The sequence below is a fragment of the Pocillopora damicornis genome, chromosome 1, assembly GCF_964200805.1.
Source record: "Pocillopora damicornis chromosome 1, jaPocDami1.2, whole genome shotgun sequence".
Taxonomy (NCBI): domain Eukaryota; kingdom Metazoa; phylum Cnidaria; class Anthozoa; order Scleractinia; family Pocilloporidae; genus Pocillopora; species Pocillopora damicornis.
In genome coordinates, this window is record NC_142670.1 from 26,512,500 (window position 1) to 26,533,471 (window position 20,972).

A 20,972-nucleotide genomic window follows, 5' to 3' on the forward strand; every position below is an offset into this window, starting at 1 on the left:
TCTTAAGTAACTTTACATCTTATATTTCTCCGCTCGTATGTATGGCGCCGATAGCATTAGAATTGGTGGAGCCGCGGGGTTCCGGTCTCTTAACTCTGCGCTGGTTGACCGACATGTAGGTTGAAGGAATCCCAAATCTAAGTTTCGGTATCTTAAGGCTCTTCTTGAGAATCTTGTTGAGGTCACTCGCTCTATGTATATCTCGCTCTTAGGGTCACCTAAGCCTTTAGTCTTTCGTTTCATTTTCTAACCATGCCCATCAGGTCGGTAAGTGCTGTCCATAGGGCCGGTATTTTTCCCCGCTGTTTCTGCAGTGAGTGCGTTGGGGTTCTTTCATCCTATGGATGCTCATCGGCGCTTCCAAGTTTCTATTTTGTTCAGCTTATTTTTTTGTTTACACTTATTCCGTGTGTTTTTTCGGTAGGATGCTTGCCTTAATGTACTTTGCTGCATTAGTATTTAGAACCAAGTTTTTCTTTTGCACAAGCTGGGGGTTGTTGTCGAGTGTTTCTGTTATAGCTGTGCTTACCCTCTTTATAATGTTTATTTGTTTATTATTAAAAAACAGTGCTGGTTGCCCGATGCACATTTATTATTCTCCATGAAAATGGTTTTGTGTTTTGTGATTGTTTTATTGTAAGGTGAATTAGCACAGAAAAACTTAGGAAGTTCTTGACTGTTAAACCAATTTTCCATGTCTGTTCCTTAGGAAATGTACAGAATGGTAAGGAGAAAATGCATTCTAATTTCAAGCCGTTAGGTATTAAACAAGATGCTTCACGGTGGTAATGTGCTTAACACGTTCTGGACGACAGAGCTGAATAACGAAATGCTACATCACGGGCTCAAGCGTTCGAGGTTAAGATTCAGCGAAATTTGCGGAAAAATTAAGGGCTGGAATTTAAAACCGAGGCATTTTGTTGTCGTTGAAGGAATTTCCTATTTGAAGTTTTTTTTTAAGAAGAAAATTAAAATTTGAAATTATTTAGGGGGTGTACAAAGTTTTTGGAAGTTGTTCTATAAAATAAAAGCGGCAAGGAAACAATGCCTCGTGGCAACAGGTGAGAAAATAGAACGTGCAAACGACTCAAAATCCGTTTTCAGCGCCGGTATAACGCATGCACAAACGTTATTCAACTCTGTCGTTCTGGACATCGGAGAGAATTCCGACCTCAATGTTCTTTCGCCAGCGGTTCTTGAGTGCAAAAATACGAGTAAATATCCATTCTCTAAAGATAATTTTATCCCTATCTTCAAGCGCAAGGAAAATGAACGACTTATTAAGCGCGAATGCTTGTCACAGACGCTCTTTTTGGAGTACTCACAAAGACATATGGCATAATACAGAAACGACTCAGTATTTATGATATAAGACTAAGGAGAGGCATTGTCTTCAATTTCTTCGCAACAAAATTGTTCTGCTAGACGATTAAGATTCACCAATATGTGACGTAAGGCATAGTTCAAAACTGAGTAAGTGGCTTGGCAGCCTTCTTTTTGTTTCCAATCCTTTAACATTTTAAAAGCCTTCTTTGCCAACTTCTTATTGTCTTCATCAAAGTTAGTTATTGCAGCTTCGTCGAATCCCAGGCGTCTTCCTAATTTCTCCCATTTATCTCCAAGTTGCTGAGACAGATATTCCAACTCCTCATCTGATGGTTCACCATCTTTAACCTTATATTCATCTGAGGATAACAACGGAGGGTGAATAAAAAATTGGATAAGGGGTGCTTCAAAGCTTTGTCGAATATCGAACAGTTGTGGCGAGAGGCGACTTCTCTTTTTGGTATCATTTAATACCGAATCGTCAGCCTTAAAGACAGTCAGGCTTAGGCGAGGAGACATTAACAGCAGCAGGGGTACCATTTTCTCAACCCATAAAAAAAAATTCTTGAAAGTTTTTTTTTTTGACTAGTTATCTATTTGTGACCTCTTTATTCGCGTATGGCTCGACAAGCATCTTAAAAATGGAGGTCACTAACAACTTGTCATAGCTATTCTCCAGCTGCTAATGCTGGAATAGGTGATAACTGTTCAAGATACACGGGTGTTGGATTAGTGATAGCCCCCCGTTTTAAATCCTCATTTTTTATCCTCTTCACATTATAACTGGGTGTGAAGGATGTCTAATAAATATAATGCCAATCTTTCTGCTCAAACAAATAAACGAGTAACAGCAATATGCAAACTTGAAAAAAAAATACAATAAAAAGGGAAATCCATCGCAAAATTTTCAATCTCGGTATTACCTGTAGATTGGCGTTTCCTCTTCTTAGGAGCCGCAACAGCGCTGCATGACGATGATTCCACAGTTGGTTGCTTTGCAATTGAATCTTTCCCACTTTGAGCGGAAATACCTGCATAATAATGGAGTTAATGAGATGGTTCGGTTGAGAACCAACGCAAGTGTTATGGCGCATATGGTTCGAAAATGATAAGTGTGGTGATCCGAGTAAGACCCAGCGTTCACAAGTCTTATCGATTTCTCTTCGAAGTAACAATGAGCAGTGACAAATTTGACAAAGGGGGCCGTTATAAGGAAACATATTCAATCCAAGTTTTTTTATTTTAAACGGGTTACTAAGGATTTCTCACTGATAGAGTTACTCTATTATTTTAACAAGTAACCAACGGAATAATTTCTTAGATAATTACACTTCTTTGTGTCTTTCCCAAGCTGTTTTTCGCTTTACTCGTTTCCATTACCCAATTCCTTTCAAGGAAGGACGCACGTACCGTAAAGGTCTGTATCGAGTTTATTGATACGTAACAGAGACATTAAGCCATCACTATTGAGCGTGAGGGGGGCATGCCCTAATTTATTAACGCATGGAGTAAGGTAGGTTATTATGACATTGCGTTGAGAACACGTTGCTTCGTTACTACATGCTAGATACATGTTCAAAACCCACAGACCCCACATTTCTGAGTTTGCATATTTTAGGACAATGATGACTGGTCTAGTAAATTGTATTTATTCGAACAACAACAAAACCATCAACAACAACAACAACAACAAAAAACTTACCAATTATTTCTTCAAAATCAAAGGTGACAGGAGCAGGATGCTAAAAGAAGGAGGGAAAATTACGGGTACGTATGGAGTGAAATAGAAATGAGGAAATAAAGGAAAGGACAAAATAATGAAGAAAAATTAAAAATAAATAAGTATAGAGGCATAGAAAGTGACTTTAAAACAACTGAAATATAAAAGAAGTACACTTAATCAAAAACTTGCAAGGTCTTTAATGTTCCTGTACATTTCTTTACCTATACGACATTCACTAGTCTTGGGTTTCTGGTGATTCGTCCTCAATAAGGTTCGCGCCGCCTTAAAATGACCACATTATCTTACTCGAAACCTTTTGATGGCTAATTTTGCGAGACTAATGTTTACTCAGCAGTGCTTATTTAACCCGAAAGGTCTACTTTTTAAGAAGGCACCTCCCTCTTTCCAGATTACTACCGGTATTAAAAAAAACTTGATCAAAGGACCGGAAGGCCAGATCCTGGTGTGGCCGCTTTAGTTTCCTAGGTATTTACTGGATTTCTTTTGGTAAAATTAATACAGCAAAGCTTATCCCAGTCATGTTAAATTTCATATTTAGCGTGTAAGAAAGATTGGCAAATAATAATGTATACAGGAAGGGTAAACACATTTATATCAATGGATTAAGAACTCATGCTGCCAAGTTAGTGTCTCTGGAAAATACATGTGCGTAGCCACTTGCTTTCCGCGCCAGGTATACCCCAAGTTTCAACCCAAAAGACTGTGGTCTCCAAGAGGTATGGTTCAGTGGTGTAACATGACTAACATCTAATATTCGGAACAGCTTACATTTATTTTTGGAAAAGCTGCTGAGGTTGCAAGGCAGTTGGAAGATGGAAACTTCTAAATGTGTATGTCGAAGAAAGCCTTGACAAAAAGCTACGGGTAAAACTCTTTGACTTTCCTTTACATTATAATCGTACAACTACTTTAATGAAATATTGGAGATTTCACTCTAAACACATTGTTTTGGTTGAGTTCCACGTATTTTGGGCAAAATAATGAACTTCGTTTGAGCGTGGTGATTTACGACAGTAGTACACTGATTTTTGTTTATCCCCATATTTTTTATCAATGAATTTAAATGTAGATGTATGCATTTAAATAGCAGTATCGTAAATACCTGTGCTGGAGATCTTGGAATGATGGGCACTTTACATATTATTGGGAAATTATTTCTCTCCTCGCCTCCTAGCAGTTTTAGGAAGTGGACTTGCAGATCACTCGGGTCTTTAATACTAACATACAGAAACTCGTGATCATGGTGCTCACTGTGGAACCTCGCATAAATAAGGGAACAAAAGTTTAGATGGATATTAACTTTTTTCTTAGGTTTCTAGTATAGTGGATTTAGCAAATCACTTAAATTTGCGTCTTTGCAAGCGGCAAAAACACTTGTTAAGTTATTTTGACTTTCTTCCTGGTCAAACTCAGTGAAGGAATCACGTACTTAAGGAACTTATTTAACTTTACAATGCTGAAGTGTAAATTTCTCTTAGATTTTGAGCTTTCTAAAGGTAAGAAGTTAGAATGGATAATTTAGATCCCTTCGTGAAACAGACTTGTGACCTTAAGCCGGGAGACCATAGGACAGAGCCGCTTTCTCAACCCTCCTCTTAGTGGCAGCTTAGTTACAGAGGCAGAGTCACTATGCCTTTCTACATTATTTTACGAATGAGCGGATCATGAGGACGGAACGATGAAACGTAACAGTGCTGGTACTTACTTTAAGACGATTTTCTCTACATTTCCCGCTCCCTGCACTTCAAATCCATTTGATAGAGACACACATGTTTCATCACCGTTAGAAAGCGGTTTCTTCGAGGTTCCTTCTCCTTGCATATTCACACAATATGTTGAGGACATATCGTTATTCACTTTGGACCTTAAATGCCACGGGAAACAAAACATATTCAACACGTATCTCGAGGGTACTGAATCAATGCATAAGCAAGCTAAAAACCCAGCTTGATGTTTCATGATTCCATCGTATAGGAGCGAGGCATATTTCCATGGAATGCTGGCGGACGTCTTCAACAACCAGGGCCAAAACCTGAAAGAGAATGGCAGGAAACTCTACACGACATGAAAAAAAAAACACACACACACACGTTTAAAGAGGTATGTACACTTTTGTAGATGTTGACCGCTTGAGAAGAAATATTTGCTAGAGGGAAATAATCCCTCGACAAGTACCATGACCTTTTTAAAGTATCCACCCGAGTCAGTTACCTAGCTCAAAACTAATCAACAAGTCCGGTTTTTGGACTTTGCAAGGGAGAAACTATTTCCAATGAGAACTTTTGATTTTAAAGCCAGCTTGAATAACCTGGGGAAGCTCGAGAGACGCGCCAAATGTTGAGAGAGAGTAGGAGGAGGAAGAGGAGGGGGAGGAAAACGAGGAGCAGAGGGGGGGAGGGGGTTATTTTACTCACAAGTAGGTATACCTCATTTGTGGAAAGCGCTGCATGTTAAAACAACAGATTTCAAACGTTTGTATACGACTTACACTGTGGAGCAGAACAAAAGCTCACATGAGGAGCAGTTTTTGCAATAAAATTGGCGTTAAGCATCCTTCTTTTCAACTTCTATAGAATTTTCACTGGATGCTTGTTATTTTTAACAACTCCATTCACTCGCCAGTGGGATCAAAATATCTCAAAAATTAGGCGTATAATTTGGAAATGGTCCTCACGGCCTTAAATATGTGTTAGTTTACTCTTTTGCACTCATCATCACATTCGAACCCATAGCATAGGAATTGACGAAATTTGGAGTTTCACAGCAATTGCAAAGCGAACTTCTGGTTTCTAAAACTAATGGTTCACTTCGAGAAATGTAAAAAAAAAAAAAATTAACTGCATACAGTTTATAAAATAATAATGCGGTCTACACATTCATCTTACCGGCAGAAAGTTTTGACATGAAATGTCACTATTCCACCTCTAAGAACTACAGGCATATCCAAATGATCTGTGATTTCCGTCCATTCTTGTGATTCCTCTCTCGAATTGAAATGTAGTATCTTCACTCGACCTGAATGCAGTTCCGCTGGCTCTATTCCACCGTCTGTGAGTGCCAACGGGAGGCTGATTTTCGCTGGCGCTGACAGCGTCACATTGTTTGAGCACGAAATGTGAAGAATCGGACCAACAAACATTCCTTCCACATCGTGGTCGATGGTTGGCGCTTCTTGCACCTCAAATTAAAAGAGCCAAAACAATCGTATCAAAAATTTATGATAACCCAAGGTACTCTTGCTAGCTACCAGTGGTTTCCCAAATGAAATAGGGACGATAAATAGATTTGATTAAACATTTTTTTTTTGCTAAAATCTTAGCACTCTATACTAACATGATAGTTTTCATAAAATCCGCTATTGGCCGTAATTAAGGTCAAAGCATTTGATTTTATATCAAGGTAACATCCTCTCGGCAAAAAGTTGGTTTTTTTGTCATCACCATCTAAGTCTTTTGAAACAAATGATCGATATATTAATAATGATGTGAATGATAACGATAATGATGGCAATAAATTTCATCATTATTATCATCATCATCTTATCATCATCATTATTATTTCTTACAAATGCAACATCGGGTGTAAATACCTTTAGAGTTAAAGAAAAGTCTGTATCGGCAGGCAAAGAATTCCATGGAATCGCAACACTAACATTTGGATAGTCTGGCAGTGAACAGATAAACTCAGAGGTCTTAGACGTAGGCTTAGGAAAGACAAAAGACTTGAGGCGCCAGACTGCTGCAAACGAGGAAAACCACCTTTTCGAGCAAGAAGCTTCAGCGGAAGGGCACGTCCAATTGGGGACGGTTGGATTTACTGTAATATATTGATATTATTAGTAATGCTGTAATAGATATCATTAGTTATGGTTACTACTTAAATCTTTCTAACAGAGAGGTCTGTGTAAGAGAATCTCGACCACGACATAAAGATACTGTTAATAACGTTCCTGTAGGTATAATCCGTGTCAATTATTACTTAGTCCCTATTAGCCAAGCTGAAGGTCTGTAAGGGAGAACTTCTATGTTGTTATTCTAATCCATTCTAAGTTTTGCCCGAGAACATACCACCATGAAGCTGTAATTGTCGATCTGGAATTACGTGCACTAACCACTGAGCCGGCTGTCCATCTCCCTTAAATGATCCTAACTATGGATTGAGAAATTAGCAAGAAGTATATGGAATGATACTTGTGTATGGATCTCATCGGTGAAATTTATCATTTCAGTACCTGACGAATGCCAAATGTTTTTTGTCTCCAAATCCTCCCACTCGTTGTATTCGGGGTCAACCAACTGCTTTATAACCACCTCGTACCCTTTGGAGTTAGAGGCACTGTGCAACAAAGCTACATTTATGCTTCCCGAAGCATTTTCCATGAATTCCAGATCAGGTGGGCCATCATGAGACAGTTCAATCACATTGCTTACCAAGAGCTCATTACTACCAATGGGCGGAGAAAGGGCTGCGGGGGTCCATAATGAACATGTTATGGTCAAGGATTTTGTTATCACTCCAAGGTTAAATGTGATGGATGCACCAGCTTCTTCAAGATTCCAAGTCTCTGACTCGTCTGCAATTTTACCTCTGAAATAATCACAAAATTACATTTATCAAGCTTTTGTTTGAGTGAAAACGCTTATCATGTTTCCTCTTGAATGTAAAGTGAGTTTCTCTTTCAAGACGGTTTTGCAGCTCTTTAAACTCGGTCTCATCAACTTCAGTGATGGGCTATCTTTATTAATTGGTTGTCTGTATCTTACTCCATCGGCTAAAAGCTTATGCATAACATAACATTCTGATATTTTATGCTCGAGGGTTGACATTCCGGATGTGATGTCACTATCAAATAACCAAATCACGAAGATGCAGTCTACTTCGTTGGGCAAGGCCAAAACGGCGTCTTTTATACCTTTTTTGCGGGTGAATATGCGACAGAATCGGCTTTTTTTGAACAGTTATTAGCCCTCTGCAAGAACGCTAAACTATAAAAATACTGAAGTTAAAGAATAAATTATAAGCAACCTAAGACTACACTTTCCATAGGTCTATCGTTGTATAAATAACGAAGGACGGATATTGGGGAAGAACTTAAAAACGCTTTAGATCACCGGACTATAGCCAATACAACGCTTCCGAATGTCGCAAATTGAGAGTACCTAATTCAGTGAAGCAACGATTCTTCTAATTAAGTGTGGACTTACTTTTATGGAATAAATTGTAGGTTTTTGAGTAATTGTAGTGCAAATTGTATCTAAGCTATCTCATCAAGTAAGAGAATCTATAACATTCTATACTAAAGTTCACACGGCAACCAGGTGGACAATCAGACATAGCTTAATGCCACTCTGGTTAGCAGATTTAATGAATGTAACCGAAGAAGTTACAATTCATAGACCCAACGTTTCGACACTCCTGTCTAGTGCCTTCATCAGGGGTGATCTAAACGCTGCAACAATAGGTCCTTTTATACGATCACTAATTAGCGGCCTTTATTTTTTTCTGACGAGGTGTAAATAGGCGTCAGAAAGCAAACCGCCATCGTCACGATTTAAAGGAGCGTGGGCGGAGTTAATATGCCGAGCCTCCAAATAAAGGCGCTGGTGGTAACGCCGATTAGTGGTGATAATTTTAGAATTATCCCACCCAATTGTATGGTTAGTTAGGCATATATGCTCCGATAAAGCTGAATTTTCCTATTGCAAAGAAAAACCGCTTTTTGGTGCTCTTTTAACCGTGTACCAAACTGACGTTTGGTCTGTCCGATGTATTCGTTGTCACAGTCATTGCAAGGAATAGAATAAATGGCGTCAGTTCGTTGTTCTTTCGTGACAGGATCCTTAGGTTTGGCGAAAATATGCCCCAAAGTCTGAAAAGGTTTTTGAGCAACTTTAACGTTGTGGCTATTCAAAATTCTCTTGATGGGTTCCGTAACACCCTGTATGTAAGGAATAACAGCAAAACCAGTCGCTGGTTTCCTTTCATCAAGAGCGTTACTATTTGTAAAATAGTAACGCTCTTGACGCTCTCGTAAAACGTAAAAAAAACGCTCTTGTAAAAAACGCTCTTGTAAAATAGCAACGCAAAAACCAGTTACAAATAGTAACGCTCTTGATGAAAGGAAACCAGCGACTGGTTTTGCTGTTATTCCTTACAAATGCAAACCAGAGTAGCATCAAACTATGTCCAATAACATTCCATTTACAATTTATGAACAGCATTCAAAATAGCCTTTCTTTTCTTTATCCCGAAATTTTCAATTTTGCATGTGACCATCATGGTTCATTCTACGCAGGGAAAGTTTTTCTTTTATTAAGCTCAGCTTAATATGATTGTTTTGTCGCTAATGTGCATTGCACGCAAATTTTCGCAAATCATGTTAACCCTTTACACCCTGACATCATGCAGTTTGTATTTTCTACAAACTACTCTGAAAACATTTCTTAAGTTGCTGACGAGGAGAAGTCTTTTGACAATCTAGAGCTGCATTGGAGGGTGATAATTTTCTTTATTTTCCTGACCGTAAAGTTTGATTCAGGGGTGATTTTGTGAGGAGGAATTGCATAGTAGCCACCCCTAGGGCTAGATGTATGATTTATTAATTATATATATATATATATATATATATATATATATATATATATATATATATATATATGTTTCCACTAACGTGGAATAACAAAACAACTACACGCAAATTAACTGCACCTCTTGATGACAGTCTTTCTTCCATCCACTTTTCTTGCAGTCTCCTCCTTCTGGCGACCGTCTTGATCAGTTGATCTGGAGGAAAATTCTTCTACCTCAAGTGACTTCTCTTCTTCTGGAGCTATGTGATTCGACAAAAAAAAGGCATATTCTTTCCCAACCCAGGACAGATTTGTAATAAGTCGTTTAGCAACCGAGGTAACTGATGAGATGATTGAACATAGGATAGTTTGGTGTCATCAACCGAACTGATAACGTAAAGTGGCCACAGTAGGGGGATTCTAAAGCTAGCATTAGCCTCTGTCAGAGCGATTTACTCTGACGAGGGCTAAGCTTCTAAAATGTTCCTCCAATATCTTCTAAGTGGGTTTATCATGTTATACAACGCAAGAAAATGTGTTATATTGCTTTTATGAAGTAACTATCAGCAAGGTTTAACTGCGAAAAGAATGAATTTATGATCGATTTTGTGATCAAGTAAATAATTCTCAATACAACCCTCAAAAAGCACGAGAGACCAATCAAGGCGCCTGAAAGAAAATTTACAATCCGCAAGGACAACAATATTAACAACTGAACAATTGAATGGATGAGCAGAAAATATGAAGGAAAACTAAGAGAAATCGTAGCAAAGAAAACGACGCCTCACGCAATGCGTTTCTCTTGAAGGGTACTTCAATTTCAACGCAGGAAACGCAAACTCTGTGGTAGTAATCCAGATATGCCGTTCAATCGTTTCCCTTTTATCTAAACTGCTTTTATTGCCTCTTTTTCAATAGGAGCTTACAAAATCATCAAAATTAATAGCAAGCTCTTCAACGCTTAGATATAGCGAACACTTTTAAAATACAAGCTTTCAGCGCGCATGCTACACGAAAAGATCATAAACTCCAAATTGCATATTGAATGTATGAAGCTATATTGATTGAAGGCACTCTGGTTTGGTTTTCGTTCCGATTGTAAATAAGACCTTTTGGAAAATTTGTGAAAGAAAGTCCCTCGCTATAAATATAATCGAAACCATTAATACTTAATCAGAAGTTTTGAGAAATAACTCAGATCTCAGAAGACATCAAATATGGTATTTTAACCCAACCACTTTTTTTTTGTTATCTTACTCTAAAGTCATCGGTGTCACTGAATTACAATTCGGATTTTTTGCCAAAAAAAGTTGAATCAACACCTATTTACTACGCGAAGCGTGGTAACGAGTACTGATGCCGCTGAGGAGTCTGGGGAGAGTAAACATTTTTATTAAAAATGGCGGACTGCTAGACAATTGTGAGGATTAGTAGCGGAGGACTTTAGAGGGGATGACTGCTAATTTCGTGTCGAACATGTACTACGGAATGTATGTATGAAATCTAGGACTAAGCATACCAGTGAAAAACAATTAAGATGTGGGCTCAAAGGAAACAAATCATCCTAAAACATAAACAGACGACCTTCAAAGTGAAAGCTAAAACGTGGCCGAATAAGACATGGCTTCGAGACCTGGTACTGGACAGCAGTCGTTTGTATTACTCTTGTCCAATAAGTGTTATGATTAATTATCACATGAACACAGTTATCCCTTAAAATTATGATTGGAACTATTTGTTTCCTTACGTTCCGTTTAAGTGTTGCATTGGGCTTACTGTAACTTGCGAAACGAAACGAAACGAAGCAGATTGGAAATCTGCTATTTTAAAAAATTCGGAAATCTTTGAAATGGAAATCTGTAATTTTTTATATGAGGAATCTGTAATTTGCGAAATGAAAATCTCTTATTTGTGAAACGAGAAGCCGTGCGGAAAACTCCATCGGCTGGAGAGATTAATGGGTCATTTCACTAAAAGTGTGGATAGAAATTTTTTACACAAGTAATAATGCAAAAATTGTATTTTTTTGAAACCTTCAAAATTGTTTGACAAAAGTTAAGCAGAGAGTAGCCGCAGTTCAACCCTTTCGATTATATATTGTGATCTGTATAAACATGTAGCTATGAAATCCTCTTTAGCTCTACATGTCTTCATTTTGGATTGTATACTAGTATTCTAGCCAGAAAAGATTTAGATCTAGAAACAATTAATGCACCTTTGCATATTGGTTAAAAGCATACTACTGAAATATGTCAAACAACTGTAAGTTTTAGTACCTTTTGAGTGTGATGTCACCTCTGGAACTCTCCCATCTTTTACAGCCTGAAAAATGCAAAGTATGGTATAAACACAAAGTATGTAACTTTTGTGGTTAGTGTTGTGTCAGTCAATATAATCCATCAAATGTTTCTGCCTGTGCACAATTGGCTTAATTGCATCACAAGGATTCGTTTAAAATTTGATTGGAGATGAGAGAAGGGACTTGTTTGTTTGTTTACCAAGTCATACCTTAGAACACTGAAAATTAAACATCCCCAAACAGTAAATTGTTCACAAAAATTTTATCCATACATTGCAAAAATATTTGAAGAGTAATTAAGATGATAGCCTCCATTTGGCATGAAAATATACTTGTATATTTGTCCTTGGACATCATCGTTCCTCAGAGTTCACAGTTTTCCTCGAGCTTCATTCTTTCAGAACTGTTTACATCCCAGAACAGGAAATGTCTGCAGACAAGTATCCTTGCATATTTTCAGTCAGAATAGAGGCTATTGTTTATATAACAATATAAAACAAAATGAATAGGATATACATATTTATTACATCCATTTTGAAATCACTTGTGATCTGTGCAATTTGATTGGCTGTCACTGGTGTGATTTATTCACATATTGCACTATTTTATGCTCTAAATTGCATCTTTTTCTTAGCCAGTGAGACAGCCTTACTAAAACACATTAACCAACCAAGTTTCAAGGCTTGATTTAAAAAAGGTCAATCATATTGCAGGAAAATGAGTGACAACAACTTTTTACAAATCAGCACAGACTCAAAAAAATATATTGAGGGAAGTGGTATTTGAACTATGTGTTGTAGAATTTTGTTCTGAAATCCTACTTTTGATTCCAAAATTTAATCAAACTTGTGCTGTGCACTCATTCAATTTTGTATGGTTTCAGACCAAATTACACTCCACTCAGTTGAATTACCATTATAAATATTCATATACATTTAAATGTAGTATAACTACATGAACAAGATGATATTGACTCTGCAAAGATAGGAGTGCCAGTGGATTCTACATATCCAATCACAAATGATGGGACTCTAACAAATATTTGTTGTCAAAGAAAATCAAATCATGTCATTCTGAGACCTCATGAGCTCAGAATACAACTTGACCTCAGAACATATCATAAAAATTGCTGTTTTTGTGGCTATGAAAAATAGGTTCAAGTGTTTTTTTTTTAAAGAAGTGTTCATACAATTATAATTTTTTATAAGAGGTTTATAGTGGGTGTGAATGCAATCAATTATCAGTTAATTTACCAGTAATTTTTTTTGCAATGACCTTGACTTCATGTGGTGCTTAAATTGCCCATGGTGATGTCATTTTTATGTTAAAGCACTGAAATTGATGTTACTGAAAAGTCTTTGGTTATCACATTGTAACTGATCTAAAAGAGCTAAGTTACTTTGGTTTTCCTACTTTGTCATGAAGAAAGGTTAACCCTTTAACTCTCAAGATCTCATTCATAATTCTCCTTACTGTCTGCCATTTAGCTCTTGTGATGTTAGTTTGGATAATTTGGTATTGGATGAACTAATTATCCCCTAATCAATATTTTTTTCTATTCTCATCACTTGTCTCCTTGATATTGTATTGATATTGTAAGGTAAAATTCTGTCTTGGTCACTCATAGGAGTTAAAGGGTTACCCTTTTACTCCCAGATCAAATTTGTAATTCTCCTTATTGTCAACCATAATATTCATATAATGTTAGTTCAGAGAATTTAATATTGGATCATTTAATTATCCCCAAATTGATATTTTTCTTTGTTCTCATCTCTTACCTGGTTGATATAGTGTTGATATTGTAAGGAGAAATTCTGTCTTGGTCACTCATGGGAGTTAAAGGGTTAATGTATTAATACTGTGTCAGTGTAGATAATGTAGAATATGATCTAGAAAATTCTGTAATGTTCTATTGTTTACCGTGTTATGTATACCATAAGTCATGCACTTCGTTAACATATTGAATGCAAGCTGATTTAAAGATAGGATATCATGAAATCATATGAAATGTCATACAATGTTTAGTATTTGTACATACATGTAAGGGGAGCTTATAACAAGCTGTTGTTGTTACCACTTGATAAATTGGCAATAAAGCTTTTTGTTGCAGACTACAAGTGACTGCGAAAGACACTTATAGTAGAGTATGCAGGTAATTTTTGTGATAGGAGATGGATCAAATATACTGTAAAAATAAACTTGTAATCAGTATGGTAGTTCTTAAAGAAACAATGTAAGTTAAAACCATCACACCTGTAATTCATTTGTGTATAGTTCCTCCCGTTTGTTATCCTGAAGTTGATGACAAAGGTGTATCATTTGGTTGAGAAGCTTGGTCATTTCTTCCAACATGTAGTGAAGTGTATCACTTTCAGTTTCCAGGTCACATTCCTTTTGAAATTCTTCCTTGGTGGCATTGTACATACCCTCATAGAACCAAAGCTGTTCTTTTTGCAATTCATACTTGTCATTCTCATCACTGACAAGATCCATCAAGGTATCAATAATGTCCTTGTTAGAATCAATAAAAGCAAATCGTGGAGACTTTTTCTTTTCTATCCAAAACTGTTTACAAAACTTCAAAGCATCTTTTCTAAATGTTTGTTTCTTTTCTCCATTCTCCAAAAAGTCACACATGTCCTCCACACCAGTGATAATTTTTTGCCACACCTCACTGTGGTTCCCAACATCAAGTGACTTCTCCATCTCCCATGCTTCGAGGTAAAGTTTCAAGGCTCCCTCATAATCTCGCAAGCAGTGCTGAAGGATAGCTCGTTGGAAAATGCTGCGCACAGTAAGTGGGTGATTTTTGAGAAGTTTCTTCCTAATGTTGTAAGCACGCATTGCAGGTTCAGCTGCTTCTGAATATTTCCCCTGCCACAGAAGGGCATTGGCAATTTCTCTGCAAAAGTGCGCTTCATCGCCTAAACCTGAAAGATTGAGTTCTTCCAGAAGTCTCAATGCATCTCTGTAATATTCAACCGCCTTGTCATACTTTTGGAGACCCTCATATGCTGTGCCAATTTGGTGCTTGTACATTGGCATATCAACATGATACTCAGAGCCAGCCAATTTCTTTTGCATGTTGTAAGCTTTTTCATAGAACTCAAGTGCTTCCATTGGCTGGTTAAGGCGGGAGTAACAATTTCCAACAGCATTGTAGCACCTTGCCAAATCTGTATGCTCTTTTAGCAGCTCCTCTGAGAATGTCAAGGACAACTGCAAGCTTTCAAGAGCTTTCTTGTAATCAATGTTTCTCCAAAGGATTTCACCTTCAGTGTGCAAGTAAAGGGCTTTAGTGAGCTTGAAAGTGTCAGTGGATTGATCTTCAACTTTCTCCATTGAACCCAAAGCATCCTTCAGTACTTCAAATCCTTTCTCTGTTCCATGAATGTCTGCAACTTGCAAGGCTTCCCAGCACTTAAGCTGTGTTCTACCAAGAGAACCTATTACATAAAAATCTTATTGAGAATTGCATTCATTCTTAATGATTAGAGCATTTTTCAATTGAATGTTTTAAACCCAAAACCAAGGTAATTACCATGGCCAGTTAGGAGAAAGGCAAACACCTTTGAAAGCCAACTAAACTAAAACCAACCAAACACCTAAAGTGCGGGATAATGGAAGCAACCAAGTTGTGATTGGTTTAGCTTTTGCATCTGATTGGTTTAGAAAGTGCAGGTGCAAGAAACTTGTGCAGCTGCAAGATTTCTGGACCGATCACAGAGTAAAGTAAGCAAAAATAAAACAATCCAGAATTGCCCTCCTCACTCATGGAAAATTTCTCTAGATCATGGCTATTACTTTTAATTTGTTTGTTAACCAACTTTAACTCCCAAGTTTTGATTGTTAACTATCTTCTTTAGGTACTAATATAAACATCTCCTTCCAAATTAGTCATGAGAATTTGTTTTTAGCTGACAAGATAACTTTTATCTGATAAGTTTTTGTAGTCTTATTAGCTGTATGCTTGAACATGTATTGATATTATGGGGAGAAGTTACATGTTTATCATTACTGAGAGTTAAAGGGTAAATGTATCATTTACTTTTTTTGTTTGTTTCTTGTGTTTGCCTTTGCTTTATGAATCCAATTGCATCTTAGATACTTCTAATTCTAAACAAATAATTTTGTCATTGGCAGCATGCTATCTCTGTCTAAACTATACATAGTGTTGTAAATAGTTCTGATAATTAACATATTATAAATGTTCTGACACTAATGACCATAATATTGGAATTAGAAAAACAATAGAAAGCAAAAAAGAGAAAAAAAAATCAAATTGTTACAAAAGAAATACCAAATGAACATAAAGTGGTATGAATTCCCAGCTGGTGAGAAGTAATCTGGTTGCCCTTTTAGAACAGATTTCAATAACAAATCTGGTAAGTAGCAGATATCATACTTTAATCTGATACTATCACTTTACATTAAGTCCAGCAGTTTGACCACTTCACCTCGGTGCTGCCTCCTGTCTTTCATGTGTTAACAGCTATGGTACTGGTTATAAGCTTGAAGTTTTATAAGCACTAAAATAGATGAATTGTAACCAAAATTTTAAAATAAATTTTATAACTCTGGAATAAAAACATTCCACTTCCGATAAGCACATAGTACCACAATGAATGCTTAATTTACATGGTAGTCAGAAGTTTTAACTTTTAACTCAAATGGGGCAGATGAGTGTACTATTCAAGTCTTTACAACTTCAGCAACTTAGAAACACAAAATCTACCCATTCATTCCAATCTCTGACACTGCAAGATGCATTACATTCACATTTAAGTTGTTCAAGAAATATAAGTAAAAAAAATTTTACTTTTAGTGTCGGCTCTCTCAGAAGGATAAACATTTTAAGTTACTCTGAGTTTTATTATTTTTTTATTTTTTTGAACATTGAATCTAAATTATTTGGTTTATAGTAATGAGGTAACAGGATTTACTGGCCAAAGGATGGACTAGTCTTTAACTTGATGCTTTAAAGCAGATAACAAATATCTAAAATGACAGGACTAATTGTCATCACAACTCTACTTTTTTTGAGTTTTTGAAACATTGGATCTATAAATTATTTTATTTCGTTATGAGGTAACAGGATGTACTGGCAAAAGGAAGGACTAGGCTTTAACGCAACCCATTAATTACCATGAGTGACAAAGACAGAATTTCTCCTTACAATAGCAATACAATATCAAGGAGACAAGCAATGAGAATAAAGAACTATATCAATTAGGGGATTATTAGTTGATCCAGTGCCAAATTCTCTGAACTATAACATCACAAGAATTATATAGCAGACAGTAATGAGAATTACTAATAAGATCTTGGGAGTTAAAGGGTCTATGCTTTCAAGCAAATTATATGTTTGTATGTATCTAGCCCAATGGAACCAATTGTCATGGCAACTCTACTTTTCAACAGCTGCATTTAAGTGCAACAAATGAATTAACTCATTTTTCCCTATGAGTGACTAACATCTAATTTTCCCCTAAAGCATCACACTTGTGTCTCCCTGGCTAAAGAAGCTCTTGATTGTAAAAAATTCTCCTCCTCAGGATCTTAGAAAATATTAAGAGAACAGTATGGAGAATATACATACTGATGTTAGGGTGTAAAGGGTAAACCCTTTAATCCTCACAAGTGATTAACATGAAACTTCTCCCTATAATATCCATACAATATTCAGGAAACAGGTAATGAGAATATTCAAACCTATCAGGTAGAAGCTGCCATCTTGATCTAGCACCAAGTTCTCATAACCAATTTACAAAGAAATATTTAGCAAGTAGAGGGGAGAATTAACAATCAGATCTTGGGAATATTCAAACCTATCAGGTAGAAGCTGCTATCTTGATCTAGCACTAAGTTCTCATAACTAATTCACAAGGAAATATTTAGCAGCTAAAGGGGAGAATTAAACATCAGATCTTGGGAGTTAAAGGTTAAAACATGAATCATATCTGTCAGCAGAACATGATTATGAATTGTTGCATTATTATTAAAGCTGAAATACTTAATTCCACTTTTAGGAGTGGAAATAAGCTTCCAATTGTTAATTTTACCCATGCCAATGAGCTACTGATATGACTCTTGACAAAATGCCTCCTAGACAACATGAGAATCGTTATTCAATTTCTTCCAATTAAATATGACACAAAAGACAAGCATTAGGACAGTCAGATCCATTATAACCCTTACCTGATTTTCCATCATCTTCACACATCTCAGCCCAGGAATGAAACAGGGTAACTACTTTACGTTCAGTCAGCATTGCTATGAAAAGTGATGCAATCAAAGCATTCTCATGAAATTCACCTGGAACTTTGAAATATTCTGGTTGTAAGGAGATCTCAAGAACAAACTCATAATTTGCCCTGTCAGTGTCAAACAAATGAAATGCTTTGACATACTCGGGATCTATAAGTTTCGCTATTTTCTTCATCCTGGACATAAAGAGTTCGTAATAGCGTCCCTTTGCTTTCATGTAGGCTGCGGAAAAGTTTTCGTCACTCTTGATACTGTCAGCATACTTTTGTAAGAGTGGATGAATGTCATATTTCCTCTCTTTTGCTTCTTCATCGACTACAGAAATTATTGCACTGGCCACAAGACCCTCTAGCTGTGCAAGAGCCTCTGATTGGTCAATACCGAGAACTTCGGAAGCTGTTGCCACAGAGAATGGCCCATGAAACAAGGAAATTACTACTGCAGTCACTTTTAAACGGTCACTTGGAAGTGTAGCAAACATTTCTCTAATTACAGATATCTGACCTGCATCAACTCCTTCTTCTTCAAAACTAACTGACATTTCTTCAGCATCCTCGTGCACTTTTGATTTCTTCGGAGTAGCAGCAACTTCAGCAATAAGGTCATCGGCAGATTTTCTTTCCTGGCGCAAAATAGCACCCATTCCTTTGAGAACAATTGGGAATCCTTTGGAGATGCCGATTAGATTATCTTTCTGGTGGACTTGAACACCAGTTGATCCCGCAGGAAAAAGAATTTTCTCTGAAGATGACGTTTTTAGAGACTTCACTTTAAAATTATCCACCAGTTTGGCATTTGTGAACTCAATCCTCGACGTGAGCAGCAGCTTTAATGCACATCTTTCTCCTTTGCCATCAAGTTCGAAAAGTTGTTCGAGGAACTGTACAAAGTCTTTTTTTAGGCTCTTCCTATCCATTTCTTGTCCTGTGGCAAACCGGTCCACATTATCGAGCAAGAACAGAACGGAATGGCCCCCACTTTTCAAATCTTTGATCTTATCGTGAACTTTTTTTACAACATAGTTCAGGTTCACGAAACCGACTGGAACAGAAAGGTCAAGGGAACTAAGGATGTGGTAATACATCGCTTTTATACTCTTAACTTCTCTAAGATCAAAGACTCGATAATTTCCTCGCCACTGTGAGCAAACTTCGTTGGCGAGTCTTGTCTTTCCAACACCGGAAGATCCAAACAAGTTTAAAACTGGGACCTCTTTTGACTCCAGTTTTTTGGTGATCTCCTTAATGTCATCGTCCCGCCCTTGAAATTCCTCCTCTTTAACAGCTGGACGAGAGGCTTTAAACTTTCTTATAGCTTCTTTGATCAGTTCTTCTTTGCTCGATTTCGGAGCAACGTAGTCTTCGATTAGTTTCACTTTGCCTCCAGACACATAGCCATGCTTCGCAAGAAGTTGTAAACATTGCAATAAATCTTGACTTTTTAGCGAATTAAATTTGCCTCCATAATTATTTTTCAAAGATTGCACAACATTTTCTGACTCTGTGCGGTCAAACTTCGGAGATATGTCTTTGAACAGATGTTGTAATTGCAAACGACTCTCTATAGCGACGGCCGCCATCTTAATTTGATTGCGGCTAAACATAGACAGCCCCTTCATTATGTCACGCGATCTTCTCACGCAACCGAAAGTGACACGAAGGTTCTATATTGGTGGCGTCTAAGATTTCGATAATGATTGATTGCTGCCTGGTGACGATATAACTACTCACTATGGTTCCATAACTCGCCCTTTTTAGTTATTTTGTTTTCATTGATGCATTTATCTACTCTTTTTGGTACTGAAATTAATCTACCGCGGGCACAAGAGATCAGAGAGATGATACACGTCATATATATTTCGCCTAGATACTCAATATCCTGCTTTAAGGCCCCACTTTTTTGATCAAAAATTAAATCTTTTCTCTTTCAACAGTATAATGCTGAACAAATCAACCATTTGTCAAAAAAAACAAAACAAAACAAAACAAAAAGAAAAAACAACTGCGGTGTGGATGTTTTAAGTAAGCATTATTTTAAAAGTGTCTAACATTCATTATCTTTCTTACAGGGACTGAAAACACTCACAAAAGATCGCATTCCCATCTAATACAAAGGGAATCTTGAGGCATTGAAATATGGAACGAATCTCTCCCGAAGGAATGTCTCTGGCTAGCGTGCCTTTTTAAGCCCAAAGGAAAAAAACACTTTATATTGTAAATTCCCAACGCAACGGAAGTAAGCCTCTCGGCTAAATTTTTCTTGGTTCTCCCGGTACCTTGTAAGTTATCACTTCTGACTTAAAACTATAACAATTTAAAGACAAGGAACCTGCATAAAACCAAGAAACTTTAATTCGCGTTCCTCCTGAAGAACCTCTGGAACATACCCTTCACCTCTTTTTGTTAGGATTGATTTCAATAACCATTTCAAAGTGGATCTCTGATTGATTGAAAAAGCTTAAATGGGACTAACTCGTGGTTCGTGCTCTGCAAATCTGCAAACAATGATAGATTCAGGAGCTTTCACGCTTTGTTACGTTAGCAAACTCATTACCTCAAATTTTATAGTTCTTCATGTTAGCATATATACTGCCGGAAATCTTGAGTGCAACAATTGTTGGCCACCAACCTTGTCTGTTTAATGCGTTATCGGAAAGTGAAGCGTTCTCGCCTGAAGAACGGAGACGCGTAACGCCTCTGCGTGTATGATTGATCAGCTCACAACATCGAACTAGGCTAATTTAGGTCTACTGAATAGGAAACGAAGT

General features: G+C 37.0%; 1 protein-coding gene across 1 annotated transcript; it reads right to left on the reverse strand.

Moving 5' to 3' along the window:
- Nucleotides 1–1,372: 1,372 nt before the first annotated feature.
- LOC149053000 (uncharacterized) lies at nucleotides 1,373–20,401 on the reverse strand. The gene is made up of 12 exons (XM_089213038.1): nucleotides 18,137–20,401; nucleotides 14,192–15,384; nucleotides 11,916–11,961; nucleotides 9,779–9,899; nucleotides 7,302–7,657; nucleotides 6,660–6,886; nucleotides 5,956–6,248; nucleotides 4,776–5,102; nucleotides 4,173–4,329; nucleotides 3,029–3,068; nucleotides 2,250–2,357; nucleotides 1,373–1,685 (listed from the first exon to the last, which is right to left on the reverse strand). Exons 1-12 carry the CDS (start codon nucleotides 19,821–19,823, stop codon nucleotides 1,375–1,377), a joined length of 4,866 nt encoding a protein of 1,621 aa, XP_089069164.1. The 5' UTR covers nucleotides 19,824–20,401; the 3' UTR covers nucleotides 1,373–1,374.
- Nucleotides 20,402–20,972: the final 571 nt, after the last annotated feature.